Source organism: Bombina bombina, chromosome 2 (assembly GCF_027579735.1).
Source record: "Bombina bombina isolate aBomBom1 chromosome 2, aBomBom1.pri, whole genome shotgun sequence".
Classification (NCBI taxonomy): Eukaryota; Metazoa; Chordata; class Amphibia; order Anura; family Bombinatoridae; genus Bombina; species Bombina bombina.
The window spans coordinates 1,230,840,714-1,230,864,195 of NC_069500.1; the positions used below are offsets into that span (position 1 = coordinate 1,230,840,714).

The following is a 23,482-nucleotide window of genomic DNA, read 5'->3' on the forward strand; positions in this document are numbered from 1 at the left end:
TTCCAATAGACGCCACCACACGGGACTTATGGCAGACGGTCCCTAAGGTGGAGGGAGCAGTTTCTACTTTAGCAAAGCGTACCACTATCCCTGTCGAGGACAGTTGCGCTTTTTCAGATCCAATGGATAAAAAATTAGAAGGTTACCTTAAGAAAATGTTTATTCAACAAGGTTTTATTCTGCAGCCCCTTGCATGCATTGCGCCTGTCACTGCTGCTGCGGCGTTCTGATTTGAGTCTCTGGAAGAGGCCTTTCAGACAGCTACTCCATTGACAAGCTTAGAACACTTAAGCTAGCTAATTCTTTTGTTTCTGATGCCATTGTTCATTTGACTAAACTAACGGCTAAGAATTCTGGATTCGCCATCCAGGCGCGTAGGGCGCTATGGCTTAAATCTTGGTCAGCTGACGTGACTTCAAAGTCTAAATTACTTAACATTCCCTTCAAGGGGCAGACCCTATTCGGGCCCTGGTTTGAAGGAAATTATTGCTGACATTACTCGAGGTAAGGGTCATGCCCTTCCTCAGGATAGGGCCAAATCAAAGGCCAAACAGTCTAATTTTCGTGCCTTTCGAAACTTCAAGGCAGGTGCAGCATCAACTTCCTCTGCTACAAGTCAAGAGGGAACTTTTGCTCAATCCAAGCCGGGCTGGAAACCTAACCAGTCCTGGAATAAGGGCAAGCAGGCCAGAAAGCCTGCTGCTGCCTCTAAGACAGCATGAAGGAACGGCCCCCTATCCGGTAACGGATCTAGTAGGGGGCAGACTTTCTCTCTTCGCCCAGGAGTGGGCAAGAGATGTTCAAGATCCCTGGGCGTTGGAGATCATATCTCAGGGATATCTTCTGGACTTCAAAGCTTCCCCCCCTCAAGGGAGATTTCACCTTTCGAGATTATCTGTAAACCAGATAAAGAAAGAGGCATTCTTACGCTGTGTGCAAGACCTCCTAATTATGGGAGTGATCTGTCTAGTTCCACAGACGGAACAGGGACAGGGTTTTTATTCAAATCTGTTTGTGGTTCCCAAAAAAGAGGGAACCTTCAGACCCATTTTGGATCTAAAGATCTTAAACAAATTCCTCAGAGTTCCATCTTTCAAAATGGAAACGATTCGGACCATCCTACCTATGATCCAGGAGGGTCAATACATGACCACAGTGGATTTGAAGGATGCTTACCTTCACATACCGATTCACAAAGATCATCATCGGTTCCTAAGGTTTGTCTTTCTGGACAGGCATTACCAATTTGTGGCTCTTCCCTTCGGGTTAGCTACAGCTCCAAGAATCTTTACAAAGGTTCTGGGATTGCTTCTGGCGGTTCTAAGACCGCGAGGATACCTGACAGAGTCCAGGTTATCAAAGCTTCTAAAATCTTGCCGTGTTCTTCATTCTATTCCGTGCCCTTCGGTGGCTCAGTGTATGGAAGTAATCGGCTTAATGGTAGCGGCGATGGACATAGTGCCATTTGCGCGCCTACATCTCAGACCGCTGCAACTATGCATGCTCAGTCAGTGGAATGGGGATAACACAGATTTGTCCCCTCCGCTAAATCTGGATCAAGAGACCAGAGATTCTCTTCTCTGGTGACTATCTCGGGTCCATCTGTCCAAAGGTATAACCTTTCACAGGCCAGATTGGACAATTGTAACAACAGATGCCAGCCTTCTAGGTTGGGGTGCAGTCTGGAATTCCCTGAAGGATCAGGGATCGTGGACTCAGGAGGAGAAACTCCTCCCAATAAATATTCTGGAGTTAAGAGCAATATTCAATGCTCTTCTAGCTTGGCCTCAGTTAGCAACCCTGAGGTTCATCAGATTTCAGTCGGACAACATCACGACTGTGGCTTACATCAACCATCAAGGGGGAACCAGGAGTTCCCTAGCGATGCTGGAAGTCTCAAAGATAATTCGCTGGGCAGAGACTCACTCTTGCCACCTATCAGCAATCCATATCCCAGGTGTAGAGAACTGGCAGGAGGATTTTCTAAGTCGTCAGACTTTTCATCCGGGGGAGTGGGAACTCCATCCGGAGGTGTTTGCTCAATTGGTTCATCGTTGGGGCAAACCAGAACTGGATCTCATAGCGTCTCGCCAGAATGCCAAACTTCCTTGTTACGGATCCAGGTCCAGGGACCCAGAAGCGGCACTGATAGATGCTCTAGCAGCACCTTGGTTCTTCAACCTGGCTTATGTGTTTCCACTGTTTCCTCTGCCCCCTCGACTGATTGCCAAAATCAAACAGGAGAGAGCATCGGTGATCCTTATAGCGCCTGCGTGGCCACGCAGGACCTGGTATGCAGACCTAGTGGACATGTCATCCTTTCCACCATAGACCCTGCCTCTGAGACAAGACCTTCTACTACAAGGTCCTTTCAATCACCCGAATCTAATCTCTCTGAGACTGACTGCATGGAGATTGAACACTTGATTTTATCAAAGCGTGGCTTCTCCGAGTCAGTCATTGATACCCTAATACAGGCACGAAAGCCTGTCACCAGGAAAATATACCATAAGATATGGCGTAAATACCTTTATTGGTGTGAATCCAAGAATTACTCATGGAGTAAGGTTAGGATTCCTAGGATATTGTCCTTTCTCCAAGAGGGTTTGGAAAAAGGATTATCAGCTAGTTCTTTAAAGGGACAGATTTCTGCTCTGTCTATTCTTTTGCACAAGCGTCTGGCTGAAGTTCCAGACGTTCAAGCTTTTTGTCAGGCTTTGGTTAGAATCAAGCCTGTGTTTAAACCTGTTGCTCCCCCATGGAGCTTAAACTTGGTTCTTAAAGTTCTTCAAGGGGTTCCGTTTGAACCCCTTCATTCCATTGATATTAAACTTTTGTCTTGGAAAGTTCTGTTTTTTATGGCTATTTCCTCGGCTCGGAGAGTCTCTGAGTTATCTGCCTTACAATGTGATTCTCCTTATCTGATTTTCCATTCAGATAAAGTAGTTCTGCGTACAAAACCTGTGTTTTTACCTAAGGTAGTTTCTAACAAGAATATCAATCAAGAGATTGTTGTTCCATCATTGTGTCCTAATCCTTCTTCAAAGAAGGAACGTCTTTTACATAATCTGGACGTGGTCCGTGCTTTGAAGTTTTACTTACAAGCTACTAAAGATTTTCGCCAAACATCTACACTGTTTGTTGTTTACTCTGGACAGAGGAGAGGTCAAAAAGCTTCGGCAACCTCTCTTTCTTTTTGGCTTCGGAGCGTAATACGCTTAGCCTATGAGACTGCTGGACAGCAGCCCCCTGAAAGGATTACAGCTCATTCTACTAGAGCTGTGGCTTCCACCTGGGCCTTTAAAAATGAGGCTTCTGTTGAACAGATTTGCAAGGCGGCGACTTGGTCTTCGCTTCATACCTTTTCAAAATTTTACAAATTTTATACTTTTGCTTCTTCGGAGGCTATTTTTGGGAGAAAGGTTCTTCAGGCAGTGGTTCCTTCCATTTAAGCCTGCCTTGTCCCTCCCTTCATCCGTGTACTTTAGCTTTGGTATTGGTATCCCACAGGTAATGGATGATCCATGGACTGGATACACCTTACAAGAGAAAACATAATTTATGCTTACCTGATAAATTTATTTTTCTTGTGGTGTATCCAGTCCACGGCCCGGCCCTGTCCTTTTAAGGCAGGTCTAAATTTTAATTTAAACTACAGTCACCACTGCACCCTATGGTTTCTCCTTTCTCGGCTTGTTTCAGTCGAATGACTGGATATGGCAGTTAGGGGAGGAGCTATATAGCAGCTCTGCTGTGGGTGATCCTCTTGCAACTTCCTGTTGGGAAGGAGAATATCCCACAAGTAATGGATGATCCGTGGACTGGATACACCACAAGAGAAATAAATTTATCAGGTAAGCATAAATTATGTTTTTTGTTTATGTGTCCCTGGTAAGTCTATAATATATAATATAATTTTTATTTAATTACGGCTGAACACAATCCTATAGAAATATTTATCAAATGATTTATCTACAAAACTCCCCATAGATTTTAATGGGGATTCTCCGTTCTGAATAGTTTTTCTACAGTATTGTGATTGACCCCCATTTTATTTTTTGTTATTTTTAGTGACTTGAAATCATTACCCTCTTTATCATATAATCTGGTGTAAAATCACATCCCTTATATCTTCTGATGCCTTTTACTGGAAAAGGAATACACAACGCACAGTGCATGCATATGGAGCCAGAAGAAAATGATTTCAAATGTGATTTGATTCATTCTGACAAGAATTCCCTCAAGCAACAAAATGTTACATGTGATCAAGGGAAATCAGTAAATGTAATGTAGAAGTGTGCACATTTAAACAATTCCCATTTACTTCTACTATCTAATTTGCTTTGTTCTCTTGATCGAATTTGTTGAAGAGTAAACCTATGTAGGCTCGTAGAACATCAGGAGCCTGTACCACGTTATAGCAGCAGTATTTGCCTCTACAGACAACATTGCAAACACTACTGTCATAGAGTGATAAAAACATGTGCACCCCCAGACACCAATAGAACCAAGCAAATTTAAACTTCTTGCTCTATAGACCATGATGAATGTTTCATTTTGTCTTTACTGTCCCTGTAACAGATTCTAAATGGAACAGTTAGTAACACTGGCAGTAATTTTACATTTGGATTAAACATATGTAATTTCCGAGAGCAGGAAACTAATACATATTTTAGTTCAACTTAATTAAAGTGTAATATTTACCAGGTAAATGGACCGGACCAACTGGGCATGTGTACCTAAGAACCACCAGAGCTATATTACAAGTGGTGCGCAAACTGTTGAATGTGAGCAATGTCTGATTTTTGCACACAACGGAAATAGCGATCATATAACAAGTTGAAAGTCAATGTAAGAGCACTCGTCGGGTTAGCATGAATGAAAAGCTTGCGTAAAGAGTGGTTTGTTAAAAACAAAAAGTTGCACCAAACAGAACATAAATACATTTGAAATTACAGTTACACTCATATAAACGCTATCTGATAAGAAATTAATCATATAAATATTAATAAAAAGGTGTTTAACTGCATATATATAATATATATGTATAGTGCAGCATTATAAAACATTATCTTAGCGACAGCTTTCAAAATCAAAGGATTTTTAGAGATTTTAGCTGTCAAAGTTGCACTTACCTGTTCTTTTTCAAAAGTGCTTCGCAAAGTGCGCTGTCTAATCACAGCGCGCCCAATCGAGCTATTGAACTGAATGTAGCACGCTCCCGATACCAGAGCGGGAGCCGGGCCGGCCCTATCCATTGCGGGGCCCAAGGCAGGATGACAAAATGGGGCCCCCTTTATCCCCGCCCCAACCCTGCCCAATCTCCGCCCCTAACCCAGCCCGATCCCCGCCCCTAACCCCGCCCCATTTTTAAGTGATTTCTTATGATAACAAGAACATTACAGAGATGCCACACACAGAGATACTTCTATACACAGGTACACAGATATACATACACAGGTGTAAACACACAGCCCATACACACTTACACGCAGCCCCACACAGACACACACGCAGCTCCACACACACATGCAGCCCCACACACACACAGCCCCCCCACACACACACATCCACACACACAGGCCCCCACACACACACACAGCCCCCCCCCCCCACACACACACGCACAGCCCCCACACACACACACATCCACACACACAGCCCCACACACACACACAGCCCCCCCCCCTACACACACACACACAGCCCCACACATATTCCTGGATTTTATTTATAAAGGTGTAACAAAATCTAGATACCAATTAACTGGCAGTTGTATCTATAGTGGATATTTATCACTGCAGTCACTGCAATATGAGACACTGCAATGGGCTAGTGTCAAGTGCCAGCCGGTGTCCTACGTCTTACCTGCTACTGACTGCTACCCCCCGTGGCAGTTCCATCACTCTCTAGACACATCATGAGCTGCTGCCTGGAGCACCTCCACTCACTGATCCCGGGCAGGCAGCACTGTGGCACTTGACAGCTCAGTGGGAAGCTGCGGGCTCTGCAGGCTGCTTACTCTGGTGGTGAAGGAGGAGCCGACTGGAGGCTAGAGGAACATACTACTCGCGCAATGCGGGAGGAGCCCGGGATAATGGGATTGGGAAATAAATTGCGCCAAAAAAATTAAAAATGGCACAAAAAAATAAGTGTCAGCGCGCAAAAATAAAAATTATAAAAAAATTTAAAATAAAATGTTTGTTTGAACCCGCGGGCCCCCCTAAGCGCAGAGACCTAGGCGGCCGCCTCGAATTTACGCCCAAAGGCCGGCCCTGCGGGAGCGTGCTACATTCAGTTCAATAGCTCGATTAGGCGTGCTGTGATTAGACAGCGCCCACGAAGCGCTTTTAAAAAAAGTAGACCTAATCAGAAGATCATGGAGAGCAGAACAGGTAAGTGCAACTTTGACAGCTAAAATAATAATTAATAATAATATAAAATAGATATCTATACATATATATCTCTTGCAATAGATATATAGGTGTAGGTATATACAGATATATATATATATATATATATATAGACATATATATATATATAGACATATATATATATATATATATATATAGACATATATCCAGACTGCTTGGGACTGGGAAAGGTTTGGATTTCAGAATAGTTTGGACTTTGGATTAACTGCATCTTTAAAATGGAGAGGGGGTGGAGCCAAATATAAACAACAATATCTTCTGTCAATTAAGCAATATTTACATCATAATACACCTTATACATGCAACCTAAAGGTAGTTTTATATAATTTGTAATACTTTTGTATACATAGTACCCTCAGAAAGATAGTATAGCACTGTTATCAGAAAGGTAATATCTGTTGTTTTAAATTAATATAGACTATTATTTCCATCTTAGAACACACAAAAAAGAGAAGATTGTGACTTACAGGCATGGAAAATAATATTTTTTACTAATTTTATTTTGATTTTTTTTTTTAATTAAAAAGTTTTCAGAATAAGTTTTTGATTTGGGGATTTGTACCTGTATATACAATAAAAATAATAATTTTCTGTATGTGAAGAACATTGGAATGTGAAATATTCATAACTCCTGTAGGGTTAGCGTGCAAGCAATAAGTGTTAGGTTCTACGCCCTCCATTGAAGTCTATAGGAGAGAATCATTGAACACGGTCACGATATTCTAAGTCCTTTGGGTGCATTGGGTTTCGCTCGCACATTAACCTTTTACTTTCAACTTGCAATAAGTGTGCAATCCAATGCATGCAAAAAGCTTACTACTAGCAAAGTTTACACTTGAGCGAAAGCGCTAAATACCACGCCACTTATAATCTAGCCCTCAGCCATTAAAGGCAGTGTTTGTCCAGCAGTCTTGTAAGAATGATTGTTTAAAAGATAATGATTAATAAATAAATTTGTGAGGGCCCATACCTAACTATCCCAATAGCCACATCTTTGCTCATAGCATATGTCCCACTTTGTGACCTGCATATCTTTCATATTTTAAAGGGACAGTAAAGTCAAAATTAAACTTTCATGATTTGGATAAAGCGTGCAATTTTAAACAACTTTCCAATGTACTGCTGTTATCAAATTTGCTTCGTTCTCTAGGTATCTTTTATTGAAGTGTAAAACTAGGTAGGCTCATAAGAGCTCAGGAGTGTGCACATGTCTTTATTATTCTATGGCAGCAGTGTTTTGCATCATTGTACAACAAAGCTACAAATAATGTTGCAAAACACTGCTGCCATAGTACTAAAGACACGTGCACACTCCTGAGCTCTTATGAGCCTACCTAGTTTTACTCTTAAATAAAAGATACCAAGAAAACAAAACAAATTTTATAACAGACGTCAATTGGAAAGTTGTTTAAAATGGCAGGCTTTGGGGGAGATTTATCAAGCAGCCGATGCTCGCGGAAACATAACTTAAAAAGCAGCGGTCATAAGACCGCTGCTCTTTAACTTGTGTGGCAGACTGCAATCATCCAGATCAGATACGATCGGGATGATTGAAACCTCCTGCTAGCGGTCCATTGTCCGCGAATGTGCAGGGGGAAGCATTGCACAAGTATTTCTTGTAAAATGCTTGTGTAATGTTAAATGCCGACAGCGTATGCTGTCTGAATCATAATAGTTTATCTGAATCATGATAGTTTCATTTTGACTTTGTTGTCCCTTTAAGGTTTGAAAATATATTTTTTTCTGTAGCAATTCTATTGTTCTGACATTGCTAAATTTAAATGACACCTTCATACCATTTTAATGTCTAGAAATATGTATAAAACATGATCTTGTAAATATTATTTTATTTATTCTGAAAGCTTTTTTTCAGTCTCAAGATTAAAATGTTTTTCCAATCAATTCTTATTGACTTAGTCTATAAATATGGCAGGGAGCATTGCAGAAAATAACAACTGTCACGGTGATATTACACTGACCGTGGCTAACATTGCTGTAGAGGAACTGTCTGTGCTTCTAAAGCTGAAGGACTTTTTCTAGCGGACTCATTCATATTCCATAAATGCAAGATCATGGTATATTGCACTTGAAAATAGCTGGCTCATACAGATTGTATAAAGTTGTTCCATCATCTATTATGATAAAAGGGTTTTGTCAGTTTACAGTGCATCTTGTTTTTTTATGTAATTTTCCATCCAAGATCTCTAAACAATAGATTCTGCAACAGAAATACTCACTTCTATAAAGTTCCCTTTAATCCTAATATATTCAATGGGTTTAACTTTGTAATCTAATTGGTTAATGTTTGAGTCCATGCTCTTTGCATTATATAAACTGTAAGCTGGACCTTAACAAATCTTAGGAGCCATATTTACACAGTACTTTTGTTATAATATTCCTCCTGGCTTCTAGGTTTCATATTAATTTGTCAGCTCCTGTTCTAAGGTGTTTTTTTCTGCCAAATAACTTGCTACTTTTATTGAGTTTGTGTAGGTAGCAACTTGTGGTTGTAAGTATTTTACTCCAAGATATTGTTCATTGTTTCTTGTTAACATTTTTAGTAGTTGTGATTTGTGAACTTATTAATATGATCAAGCATAACCCTATATAACTTATTGTAGCTATGGAAGTGTAAAGTGATTGTAAACTTTACAGATTTTAAAATCATGGCCGGAATGTAAGCAATATTTTAAAGGGGCTTTTAAATAATAACTTCTAATTAAGATGTCCTGTAACTTACTTTTTAATCTAGCCGTGACATTCTTATACCCCATGCTCTGGACACCTACTTTAATTTTTTTTTTTTGTGAGGTGACATTTTTAACTGTTCTCCAATCAGAACTCTAGCCATACGGCATTCACACAATTTTTTTGTTTGTGAATTCCATATGGCTAAAGCACCGATTGAAAAACAGTTAAAAACGTCACCTCACAAAAAAAAAAATACTTTTGAAGTAGTCAGCCAGAGCTCAGGGTATAAGAATGTCACGGCTAGATTAAAAAGTAAGTTACAGCACATCTTCATTGGAAGTGATAAATTAAAGTCCCTGTTAGATATCACTTAGATTCCGGACCCTATTCTAAAACCTGTAAAGTTTACCATCACTTTTAGCTTAAAACATTTAAAGTTAGAATGCTACAAAGCTCTACATAACTACATGTAACACCTGTCATACAAAAATTAATCAATCAGGCATAACAAGTTCCTTGTATGAACTGTTCATTTGCCACTGCCCTTTGTGTGCATAATTAAATTTGTGGTTACAAACATATGCTACACTCACACACACGGACACTAACTTTCACTAGTCCACTAGTACTTTACTAGTAAGAAAATGTATGGACCAGATTTTAACTTTTCCCTATATTTAAAGGGTCATTAAAGTCAAAACTAAACTTTATTTTTTCACATAAAATTTGTGAATTTAAGAGACTTTTTAATTTACTTCTATTATCAAATTTATTTTGTTTTATTGATATCATTTGTTGAATGGCATATCTAGGTAGACTCAAGAGCAGCAATTTATTAATCAGAGCTAGTTAGTTATTATTGGCTGGGCACATATGCCTCTTGTCATTGGCAAAAAACACATTCTAAAAGAAGAAACAAAAAACATACATTTCACAAAATAAAATAATTTCCATAATTTGTTTGAACTCTTTCTAGGTTGCTTAGAAAGAGGTCTTTGGGAATGCCCCATAAACAAGATGTGTATTAAGCACTCAATGATATGTGATGGATTTCCAGATTGTCCAGAACAGCTAGAAGAAAAAAATTGTTGTAAGTATTTTAGACTTTTACTAAAAGACCATTATTGTTTAGCAGTATAGGAGAAAATTGTATTTTTGCTTAGCAGAATAAGTATATGTATAGTTTTTTTCTCTACAGCATCCTGTGCGTATAATGAACTTGAATGTGCAAACCATGAGTGTATATCACGTGATCACTGGTGTGATGGTCATGTAGACTGCACAGACCGTTCAGATGAATGGAGTTGTGGTAAGTCAGAGTGAAAACACACTATCTAAATCTTCTGTCAACCTAATTAAATCAAATGAAAGTTGACTATGGCAGGAAGTTAAACACATTAACTGCATAAGTACTTGTGTACTATGGTTCTCTCTACATCAGCCTTGGAGCTATTCTTTCATAAAGAGAAAGATTAATGGCCAATTTAAAATTAATTTAACATCCATTTTTGGGCAATTTATACTTTTTCTCTATCTCTCTTTCTTTGTGTCTTCTCCTTTCATTTGCCCTACACTGCTCATTCACAATTGTTTAGTGTATTCCTTTATCTATTTCTATTTGCCCCTTTTTGTCTCTCTTCCTATTTGTCCCTGAATGTCTATTCTTTATCACCATTTCAGTCTCTCTTGTGGAGTATGAATTGTTCTTGTTTAAAGAGCTTCTGCTATTTGTGTTGCAGAAGTCATACAACTTATAGAGATCCCATAATCCACAGTAACAATATCTGCAAACCATATAAATTCATTTAAGACAGTGTAGTGATATTGATTGATTAAATTAATTGACTTATGGAAGAATTAAACTCATGTGAGTTTCCTATTTCATGGATAACCACTTTTAGTTTTTTCCAAGATTCAACATGTAATTATTTTCTGTTTCTTAATTATCTCTGCATGCAGGCCTGCCCTTTGGGTAGGGCAAGAGGGGCACCCACCAAGGGCCCTGCACTGTCATGGGTGAGGTTATTAGAAGGTGTTTGTACATCCTGTATTTAGTTTAGGAAGAAATATTTATGTTAAGAGGAGGTTAAATATATATTCTTTATATAGGTAACACTTAATATTAGGACAGGTTGGTCAGGGCAGATGCAGGGCATACAGTGCAAGGGGTCACACAAATTTGTCTTGCCCAGGGCCCTCAAATGCTAAGGGTGGCCCTGTCTGCCTGCCACTATTCCTTATTATTGCTTTTATTGTTTAGTTACACGTGCCATATTCATTCCTTAAAGTTCTGATGATTGTATGTTCAGAATATTATATACAGATATAAAGAGCGAAAGACACACAAGCAGGACTATATTGTTCAAAGGAGAATTTGAGCAGCTACCTAGGAGCACTTTTGTCTTGTCAGATAGCTAAAACTTCCAACCCACTGCTTATTATCTAAAATGTGTGTCCTTTAACCCAATACAACAAAAAATTTTTTGTCTTATATAATGTACTTTAGCCTTATAAATAAATATGTAAAATCTTTTTTTTTCCAGTTTCGATGTCTAAAAGTGTAAGTGATTTGCCTTTCCTGACCATTCACAGGTCAGCATTGGATTACCACGTATGTGCTGATGAATGGGAGGAAGAGTTATCTGAGTGGGTCTGCAAGCAAATGGGTTTAGGGTAAGGTCAGTAGTTTGTAGCCCTTAATATTATACTACAGGTGGGCAGAAATGTTTTGTCTAGATGAACATTAAATAAAGCCCTCAGCTATAGCAACAGACATATGGCACATGTGCAAATATCTATACTGGTAAGATATAGATATAAGAAAACTATTCAAGAATACATTTATTTTGTAGAATAAGCAATTAGGCTTCAGTATGACCTGGTCAATACAATACAGATGACATTATATGAGCAGATGTAATTCCATAACTTTGTTGCCTCACAAAATGTTAGCAGATGGCTGTCATTTTTAATGATGTCATCAGTTCTTATTTGAAAGTTTCCTACCTTTAGTTTTCATCTATCTGAGAACACAACATAAGTAACAGCACCATGAAAATAGATTAGATAATGCACCACTTCACCCAGAAAATTGTTACAAATGTTTAGGCATTCTCATGTTTATTTATTTTGTTTGTATTGGTATGACACAAAAAAGTGGAGAAAAAAAGCCAAATCTGACACATTCCACGCAAAACTCCAAAAATGGACTGGACAAAATTATTGGCACCGTCTCAAATTGTAAGAAATAATTGCATTCCAAGTTTGTGATGCTCCTGTAATTTGAAATTAAACTCACTTGTATCAATTAACAGGTGCTGACAATATAGAAATCACACCAGCGAGCAGTTAAAATGGTGAAATTTTTACTTTTCTGTTGTGTGCCTGTAATGGAGTGGACCTTGTCAGGAAATGTAGAGCACAAACAGAATGATTACTTTTAAACAAAAGTCTTAGAAAAACAAGCACACAACTTATATAATCCTACAAGTTCTTAGGATAAAGCATTAGGCATTTTACTACAGGTTAACCAAGACAACTCTTCCAGTGTCTTGTTACTTCCCTGTCTGAGATCCAAATGAATCTAAACTTGCGTGCAAGAGCTGCCTTATATAGCCCTCTAACTATCCTCAGCTGTTGCTAATTGGCTTCTTGTAGTCTTCCTGTTACTAATAGTAATATTTTCAGCAGTGAGCTGGCAAGCCTTACAGCATTTTGGTTCTTTCAGGATAGTATTTTTCCTTGTAGAGAAATGAACCCTTTCTACAGGAATGAGTTTATACACTCCATCACAGTGCCACACTGAGCATGGAGAAGAGAAAGAGCAGCAAAGAATTGTCTGAGGATTTGAGAACAAAAATTGTGGAAAAGTATGGACAATCTCAAGGTTACAAGTCCATCTCCAGAGATCTTAATGTTCCTGTGTCCACTGTGCGCAACATTTTCAAGAAGTTTACAACCCATGGCACTGTAGCTAATCTCCCTGGATGTGGAAGAAAGAGAAAAATTGATCAAAGATTGCAACGAAGGATTGTCCGAATGGTGGATATAGAACCTCAATCAACTTCCAGACAAATTCAAGCTGACCTTCAGGCACAGGGTACACATGTGTCAGCTTGCACTATACTTCGCCATCTGAATGAAAAGATACGCTATGGTAGGAGACCCAGGAGTACCCCACTGTTGACACAGAAATATAAAAATGCCAGATTGGAGTTTGCCAAAACTTACTTGAGGAATCCAAAATCCTTTTGGGAGAATGTGCTATGGACAGAGAAAACAAAATTACAGCTTTTTGATAAAGCCCATCATTTTACAGTTTTCAGAAAAAGAAATAAGTCTTTTAAAGAAAAGAATACAGTCAAACATTGTGGAGGTTCACTAATGTTTTGGGGTAGCTTTGCTGCTTCAAGCACTGGATGTCTTGACTGTGTGCATGGCATCATGAAATCTGAAGACTACCAAAGAATTCTGTGGTGCAATGTAGGGCTCAGTGTCAGAAAGTTGGGTCCCCGTCAGAGGTCATGGGTCTTACAGCAGGACCATGACCGAAAGCACAAATCAAAAAGCACCCAGAAATGGTTTAAGAAAAAAGGGCTGGAGAGTGCTGAACTGGCCAGCAATGAGTCCAGATCTCAATCCCATAGAACACCTGCGGAGAGATATCAAAACAGTAGTTGGGAAAAGGAACCCTTCCAATCTGAGAGACATGGAGCAGTTGGCGAAAGAAGAGTGGTCCAAAATTCCAGTAGAGAGGTGTAAGAAACTCATTGATGGTTACAGGAAGCAATTAATTTCAGTTATTTTTTTCAAGGGGTTTGCTACTAAATATTAAATTGAGGGTGCCAATAATTTTGTCCAGTCCATTTTTGGAGTTTTGCCTAGAATATGTCAGATTTGGCTTTTTTTTTTCTCCACGTTTTTGTAATTGCAACAATTTTCTGGGCAAAGTGGTGCATTGTCTGACAGAAATGCAGGGGTGCCAATATTTTTGCCCATGATTGTGTGTGTGTATATATATATATATATATATATATATATATATATATATATATATATATATATATATATATATATATATATATTGTAGTTATACACAACAATGATGGACCCAAAGGACACATGCAGCCCTCCGCTCTCTTTTTTGTGGCCAGTACTAAATGTGACACATCAAAAAGAAAACAGCTAACCAATTCAAGGCAGTAAGTAATGCATTTAATTTGTGCTTGTAAAATATCAGGAAAGTACAAAATACGTGAAATAACCCCAAAGTAGTTCAACAAGGTTCCTCTTACGCTGTTTCATGTGTAAGAACACACTTCTTCAGAGAGGTGTGGAGGTATAGACAGGTGAACAATTTATAATACAATCAATTAATTAATTTAACTCATTGATGTCAAACATAAATGACGTAAATCTTACTCATGTGTACCAAACAAACACATTTAACCTTTTCCTGACGGGGTTAAAGTACAGGTAGCCCTCAGTTTACGCCGGGGTTAGGTTCCAGAAGGAATGGTTGTAAATCGAAACCGTTGTAAATTGTAACCCAGTTTATAATGTAAGTCAATGGGAAGTGAGGGAGATAGGTTCCAGGCCCCTCTCAAAATTGTCATAAGTAACACCTAATACATTATTTTTAAAGCTTTGAAATGAAGACTTTAAATGCTAAACAGCATTATAAACCTGATAAAATAATCACACAACACAGACTTCACTTGCATTTTTCTGCAAACAGTTCTTTCTATGCATTCCAATCTGGACAGATTTATAGACAGGAAGATCTTGTTCCTTTGAAATCTGCTCGATAGCTCAGGTCTGGTTAAACTGATTAATTTCAGCTTGCTTGGCTTTGCTGCAACACAAGCGGACAGCTCCACCTACTGGCTATTTTAATCAATGCACTGCTTCGCAATGCTTTTCAATAGCAGTCACATGACTGGAAAAAAGGTTGTTATTCTGAAACTGTGTAAATTGAACCGTTGTAAAACGAGGGCCACCTGTACAACTGTTCCGATGTAGACAAATTGAAATCACGCGATCATGTGCAATTTCAATTATTGGATCGGGTCTGGGGGGGCGTCCCTATAACCCTAGGAACGCCCTCCAAACCGTGATCAAATCTGAGAAGCACAGTAGGCTTCAGGACAGCCGCTGGCTATGACGTTCTATTCCTTCATAACGGCTTTAAAGCCCAGTGTAATTATGACGGAATAGAACGGCATAACGGCTTTAAAAGGTTAAAGAAACTAAAACAATGTAAACATTCTGTGCAGTGAAATAATACAATATTATAAACGACTGAAACAAGTCATTATGATCAATACATTGTTCAAAAGAATTAACAATGAATAGACTATCAAATAATATACTATGCATTAAAGTACAAATGAACATACAAAAATTATATAAAACAAAATGTATATAATAAAATAACATAGATTTTCAAAAATATATAAAATATTAGGTGTGTTTTTCATGTTCTTTGCCCCGCATTGAATATCTAATTGATGTAGAGTTATTAACAAATATATCAAAATGAATCATAACATTTATCAATTGCAGAACAAAGAACCAAAAAACTTATTATTTTAAATTTAAAGAAAATCTAACTAATATTACATTTTTTTTTTCAATAAAATAAATAAAACATATAATACAATAGAATATCAATACATTCTGTATTGTGCTCTATGGACTATCAGGACTTAACGGCATGTAGAACGACATTAGGAAATACTATCATTTATAAATATGTAGTTTATAATCCCAATATAAAAGTTTGCACCTTTTCATTATTCATAATGGTCCATACATCATAAGCTCTTTTAAACGTGTTTCACGAATTTGAACAACCAATTTAATGTCCTTTTCTACTATAGAAAAGAAAGAACAAACTATCATATATTGTGAAATGATTTTCTACGTTTAAAGATGCTCACATATATATATGGTGAAGATTCTTAAATCAGTTTGTAGGTTGCACCTGAAATGGAGACATTGGGTATGAAGAGGTTGATAAAGTAGTATATCTAGTAAGTATCACATGTAAACACAATCTCTTCAATATACAATGTGTCCAAATCACAGGTCTCTGAAAGTTGTAATTGTATCCATAACAGGAAACCTTAATACATTCCCCTGATATGATATAAAATTGTTGAGACATGGATTGAAATTATACTTTTAATTTTTATATTATACTGTATTATTGATTTGTTTTATATCAAAGTCACTCTGTATATAAAACTACATCCCATAAAGAATTTAAACCTTTGGGTTTACGTGTTTCTAGTGTAATTATCCAAAAGGCTTCTTTTCAATTCAGGCCTTTTAATCAGTCTCCTCCCTTCAAACCTTTTGGAACTTGATCAATTATTTTAACAGAAAAATGTGTCAAAGGATTTTCATGTGTTAAGAAATGTTTTGCAATTGGTGTTTTTGAGGGATTTTGATCCATTACTAAATGTGTAAGGACAGGTATGAGATGATAAACTCTTAAGTTTACTCAACGCTGCTACTCCCTAAATAACAAATGCTCCTCCAAACATTTGTCAGGTATAAACAAGAAAAACAGCAAAAAGGGAGAGCGCTAAAAAGTAAGCTGGTTGAGATCAAATGATTTTGGCAGGCTAATAGCTATGGATTATATATATTGTATGTCGATGTCAAAATGGCAACATTTGCAAACACTCTGTTTCTGCTGCACCTCTCTGTGAGTCCCTTCACTGGCTCCCCATTCACAACAGAGTTAAATTCAAAATTCTCACCCTGACCTACAAAGCCCTGACCAATGCTGCCCCACCCTACCTGTCCTTATTCATCAACAAATATACTCCTGTCCGTCCCCTAAGATCCAACAACGACCTGCTTCTTGCGTCCTCTACCATCACCTCCTCTCATTCTAGACTACAGGACTTCTCTCGTGCGGCACCAACCCTCTGGAACGCACTTCCTCGAGATGTCAGACTTGCCCCTAACCTGTCCTCCTTTAAACGCTCCCTATAGACCTTTCTGTTCAGGGAAGCTTATCACCCGACTTATTAACAAACTAACTTCACTTAACTAACAGTTGCCCTCTATCTCCTCACTAATATCATTCTCACCTCTGCAGTCCCCACCTCCTGTTTCCATCCTCCTACCCATCTAGATTGTAAGTTCCCATGGGAATAGGGCCCTCAATTCCCCCTGTATTTGTCTGTAAAATTTTGTGTCTTATCGTATTGTTTCTCCATTGTACTGTTATCCTTGTACCCATGGGCAGCGCTACAGAATCTGTTGGCACTTTATAAATAAAGAATAATAACAATAATAATTAGAGAAAGATATATTTTAAGTAATAATAACTTTTACTAAAATAAATGCAAGATAAAATTATACTATTAAACATTAATTGCAACAAAAAAATGACATTGATTGCTACAGAGTAGGACAAAAAAGAAACTGTGAGCTCACGGATAGTCTAGAAGAAAGCTAAATGACTAAATAAAATGGTACCAGTTACGTTTAAAATGTTAATTAAAAAAAAATTAGAAAGTGCTCAAACCTTATCAGGAGCTGTGTAATACCGACTGGGCGGCGGTGAATGGTATTTGTGAAGAACTGTGCGGACCAAGTGGCGTTTCTTTAAAAGGAATAGTTCCAAACCTTAGGAGTTCCTGTGTGATGCTGACCGAGCGGCAGGAGATAGTTTAGGGCTGAGCTAGCCAGGCGGTTTTTCTGTAGAGAAGAAGCTGAAAGCTGGCTGTGTGATGTCTACTTGAGATCCGTATCTTTTTCTTCTTCCGGGTGATGATAGGTGATTGGTTAAGGGCGACCAGCCCTTATGAATCCGTTTGTCAATTGAGGTATTTTGTTTCCAAGAGGACAGTTCCTTTTCTCAGATAAGTTTTCAGTGCTCACTGCTGTCCTGCCCTCAGCTGGTAAAATAAACATTCCCCTTAACCAATCATCTATCATCACCCTGGAATGTGAAATATTTACAGTAAATACACAGTATAACACTTTATTAAAAATTAATATTGTAAAAATATGTTTTTTCATGTTTTCAACTACTTAGCCAATCAGATTGAGCTTGCATTCTATTGGCTGTTCCGATCAGCCAATAGAATGCAAGCTCAATCTGAATGGCTGATTGGATCAGCCAATCCGATTGAACTTGAATCTGATTGGCTGATTCAATCAGCCAATCAGATTTTTCCTACCTTAATTCCAATTGGCTGATAGAATCCTACCAGCCAATCGGAATTCGAGGGACGCCATCTTGGATGACGTCATTTAAAGGAACCTTCATTCGAAGAGGATGGATCCGCGTCGGCTGGAAGAAGATGGCTTCGCTCCGGATGGATGAAGAAGATGCCGCTTGGATGAAGATGTCTACCGGTCCGGATGTCCTCTTCTGCCCGGAAAGGATGAAGACTTCTGCCGCTCCGGATGCCCTCTTTTGGTCCATCGGATGAAGACTTCGGCCCGGTTGGGTGAAGACGACTCAAGGTAGGGAGATCTTCAGGGGGGTAGTGTTAGGTTTATTTAAGGGGGGTTTGGGTTAGAGTAGGGGTATGTGGGTGGTGGGTTGTAATGTTGGGGGGTGGCATTGTGTTTTTTTTACAGGCAAAAGAGCTGATTTCTTTGGGGCATGCCCCACAAAAAGCCCTTTTAAGGGCTGGTAAGGTAATAGAGCTGTTAACTTTTTTAATTTAGATTAGGGTAGGGTATTTTTTTTATTTTGGGGGGCTTTGTTATTTTATTAGGGGGCTTAGAGTAGGTGTAATTAGCTTAAAATTCTTGTAATCTTTTTTATTTTTTGTAATTTAGTGTTTTTTTTTTGTAATTTAGTTTAGTTTATTTAATTGTAGGTACTTGTAGTTAATTGATTTAATTAATTTATTGATAGTGTAGTGTTAGGTTTAATTGTAACTTAGGTTAGGATTTATTTTACAGGTAATTTTGTAATTATTTTAACTAGGTAGCTATTAAATAGTTAATAACTATTTAATAGCTATTGTACCTAGTTAAAATAAATACAAAGTTGCCTGTAAAATAAATATAAATCCTAAAATAGCTACAATACAATAATTATTCGTTATATTGTAGCTATATTAGGGTTTATTTTACAGGTAAGTATTTAGCTTTAAATAGGAATACTTTATTTAATAAGAGTTAATTTATTTTGTTAGAATAAAATTATATTTAACTTAGGGGGGTGTTAGGGTTAGACTTAGCTTTAGGGGTTAATACATTTATTAGAGTAGCGGCGAGGTCTGGTCGGCAGATTAGGGGTTAATACTTGAAGTTAGGTGTCGGCGATGTTAGGGAGGGCAGATTAGGGGTTAATACTATTTATTATAGGGTTTTTGAGGCGGGAGTGAGGCGGTTTAGGGGTTAATACATTTATTAGAGTAGCGGCGAGCTCCGGTCGGCAGATTAGGGGTTAATAAGTGTAGGTAGGTAGCTGCGACGTTGGGGGGGGCAGATTAGGGGTTAATAAATATTATGTAGGTGTCTGCGATGTTGGGGGCAGCAGATTAGGGGTACATAGGGATAATGAAGGTTGCGGCGGTGTACGGAGCGGCATATTAGGGGTTAATTGTGTAATGCAGGGGTCAGCGATAGCGGGTCGGCAGATTAGGGGTTAATAAGTGTAAGGTTAGGGGTGTTTAGACTCGGGGTTCGTGTTAGGTGCAGACTTAGAAAGTGTTTCCCCATAGGAAACAATGGGGCTGCGTTAGGAGCTTAACGCTGCTTTTTTGCAGGTGTTAGGTTTTTTTTTCAGCCCAAACTGCCCCATTGTTTCCTATGGGGGAATCGTGCACGAGCATGTTTTTCCAGCTAGCCGCTACCGTAAGCAACGCTGGTATTGAGAGTTGAAGTGGCGGTAAATATGCCTGTACGCTCCCTTTTTGGAGCCTAACACAGCCCTTCAGAGAACTCTCAATACCAGCGTTATTTAAAAGGTGCGGAGGGAAAAAAAGGAGCATTAGCTACGCGGGTCTTTACCGACAAAACTCTAAATCTAGCCGACAATGTTTCAGAGGAAATGCACAGAACAGAATCTACCACATATTCCTGAGTTTTTTTTATTCAGTTGCTGTATGTTGGAAATATTGTTTATATATTATTTTATAAACAAGGATTTCAACTAGAATTATTATTTAAAGGGATAGTAAAGTCCAAATTAAACTTTCATGATTCAGATAGGGCATGTAATTTTAAACAGCTTTCTAATTTACTTTTATCATCAAATTTGCTTTGTTCTCCTGTTATTCTTAGCTGAAAGCTAAACATAGGTAGACTCATATGCTAATTTCTAAGCCCTTGAAGGCCGCCTCTTAACTGAATGTATTTGACATTTTTCACAGCTAGAGGGCATTAGTTCATATGTTTCATATCGATAACATTGTGCTCACGCATGTGAAGTTATTTAAGAGTCAGCACTAATTTCCTGAAATACAAGTCTGCCAAAAGATCTGAGATAAGGAGGCAGTCAGCAGAAGCTTAGATACAAGGTAATTACAGAGGTATAACAGTGTTGGTTATGCAAAACTAGGGAATGGTAAATAAAGGGATTATCTATCTTTTTAAACAATAACATTTTTAGGCCTAGATTTAGAGTTCGGCGGTAGCCGTCAAAACCAGCGTTAGAGGCTCCTAACGCTGGTTTTGGGCGCCCGCTGGTATTTGGAGTCAGTGATTAAAGGGTCTAACGCTCACTTTTCAGCCGCGACTTTTCCATACCGCAGATCCCCCTACGCCATTTGCGTAGCCTATCTTTTCAATGGGATCTTTCTAACGCCGGTATTTAGAGTCGTTTCTGCAGTGAGCGTTAGAGCTCTAACGACAAGATTCCAGCCGCCTGAAAATAGCAGGAGTTAAGAGCTTTCTGGCTAACGCCGGTTTATAAAGCTCTTAACTACTGTACCCTAAAGTACACTAACACCCATAAACTACCTATGTACCCCTAAACCGAGCTCCCCCCACACCGCCGCCACTCGATTAAAATTTTTAACCCCTAATCTGCCGACCGCCACCTACGTTATACTTATGTACCCCTAATCTGCTGCCCCTAACCCCGCCGACCCCTGTATTATATTTATTCACCCCTAACCTGCCCCCCACAACGTCGCCGCCAGCTACTTACAATAATTAACCCCTAATCTTCCGACCGCAAATCGCCGCCACCTACGTTATCCCTATGTACCCCTAATCTGCTGCCCCTAACACCGCCGACCCCTATATTATATTTATTAACCCCTAATCTGCCCCCCTCAACGTCGCCGACACCTGCCTACACTTATTAACCCCTAATCTGCCGAGCGGACCTGAGCGCTACTATAATAAAGTTATTAGCCCCTAATCCGCCTCACTAACCCTATCATAAATAGTATTAACCCCTAATCTGCCCTCCCTAACATCGCCGACACCTACCTTCAATTATTAACCCCTAAACTTCCGATCGGAGCTCACCGCTATTCTAATAAATGGATTAACCCCTAAAGCTAAGTCTAACCCTAACACTAACACCCCCCTAAGTTAAATATAATTTTTATCTAACGAAATAAATTAACTCTTATTAAATAACTTATTCCTATTTAAAGCTAAATACTTACCTGTAAAATAAATCCTAATATAGCTACAATATAAATTATAATTATATTATAGCTATTTTAGGATTAATATTTATTTTACAGGCAACTTTGTAATTATTTTAACCAGGTACAATAGCTATTAAATAGTTAAGAACTATTTAATAGTTACCTAGTTAAAATAATAACAAATTTACCTGTAAAATAAATCCTAACCTAAGTTATAATTAAACCTAACACTACCCTATCAATAAAATAATTAAATAAACTACCTACAATTACCTACAATTAACCTAACACTACACTATCAATAAATAAATTAAACACAATTGCTACAAATAAATACAATTAAATAAACTAGCTAAAGTACAAAAAATAAAAAAGAACTAAGTTACAGAAAATAAAAAAATATTTACAAACATAAGAAAAATATTACAACAATTTTAAACTAATTACACCTACTCTAAGCCCCCTAATAAAATAACAAAGCCCCCCAAAATAAAAAATTCCCTACCCTATTCTAAATTAAAAAAGTTACAAGCTCTTTTACCTTACCAGCCCTGAACAGGGCCCTTTGCGGGGCATGCCCCAAGAATTTCAGCTCTTTTGCCTGTAAAAGAATAAATACAATATCCCCCCCCCCCAACATTACAACCCACCACCCACATACCCCTAATCTAACCCAAACCCCCCTTAAATAAACCTAACACTAAGCCCCTGAAGATCTTCCTACCTTGTCTTCACCATCCAGGTATCACCGATCCGTCCTGGCTCCAAGATCTTCATCCAACCCAAGCGGGGGTTGGCGATCAATAATCCGGTCCAGAAGAGGCTCCAAAGTCTTCCTCCTATCCGGCAAGAAGAGGACATCCGGACCGGCAAACATCTTCTCCAAGCGGCATCTTCGATCTTCTTCCATCCGGTGCGGAGCGGGTCCATCTTGAAGCAGGCGACGCGGATCCATCCTCTTCTTCCGATGTCTCCCGACTAATGACGGTTCCTTTAAGGGACGTCATCCAAGATGGCGTCCCTCGAATTCCGATTGGCTGATAGGATTCTATCAGCCAATCGGAATTAAGGTAGGAATTTTCTGATTGGCTGATGGAATCAGCCAATCAGAATCAAGTTCAATCCGATTGGCCGATCCCATCAGCCAATCAGATTGAGCTCGCATTCTATTGGCTGATCGGAACAGCCAATAGAATGCGAGCTCAATCTGATTGGCTGATTGGATCAGCCAATCGGATTGAACTTGATTCTGATTGGCTGATTCCATCAGCCAATCAGAAAATTCCTACCTTAATTCCGATTGGCTGATAGAATCCTATCAGCCAATCGGAATTCGAGGGACGCCATCTTGGATGACGTCCCTTAAAGGAACCGTCATTAGTCGGGAGACATCGGAAGAAGAGGATGGATCCGCGTCGCCTGCTTCAAGATGGACCCGCTCCGCACCGGATGGAAGAAGATCGAAGATGCCGCTTGGAGAAGATGTTTGCCGGTCCGGATGTCCTCTTCTTGCCGGATAGGAGGAAGACTTTGGAGCCTCTTCTGGACCGGATTATGGATCGCCAACCCCCGCTTGGGTTGGATGAAGATCTTGGAGCCAGGACGGATCGGTGATACCTGGATGGTGAAGACAAGGTAGGAAGATCTTCAGGGGCTTAGTGTTAGGTTTATTTAAGGGGGGTTTGGGTTAGATTAGGGGTATGTGGGTGGTGGGTTGTAATGTTGGGGGGGGGGGTATTGTATTTATTCTTTTACAGGCAAAAGAGC

The 23,482-nt window shown here is 38.9% G+C and overlaps 1 protein-coding gene across 1 annotated transcript in view; it reads left to right on the forward strand.

Annotated features, from left to right (window-relative positions):
• CORIN (corin, serine peptidase) overlaps positions 1-23,482 on the forward strand; it is a 720,658-nt gene that overhangs the window by 579,079 nt on the left and 118,097 nt on the right. The window contains exons 14-16 of the mRNA XM_053703991.1: positions 10,102-10,215; positions 10,324-10,434; positions 11,669-11,798. Coding sequence (XP_053559966.1) covers positions 10,102-10,215; positions 10,324-10,434; positions 11,669-11,798 — 355 coding nt within the window. The remainder of the gene's footprint in view (positions 1-10,101; positions 10,216-10,323; positions 10,435-11,668; positions 11,799-23,482) is intronic.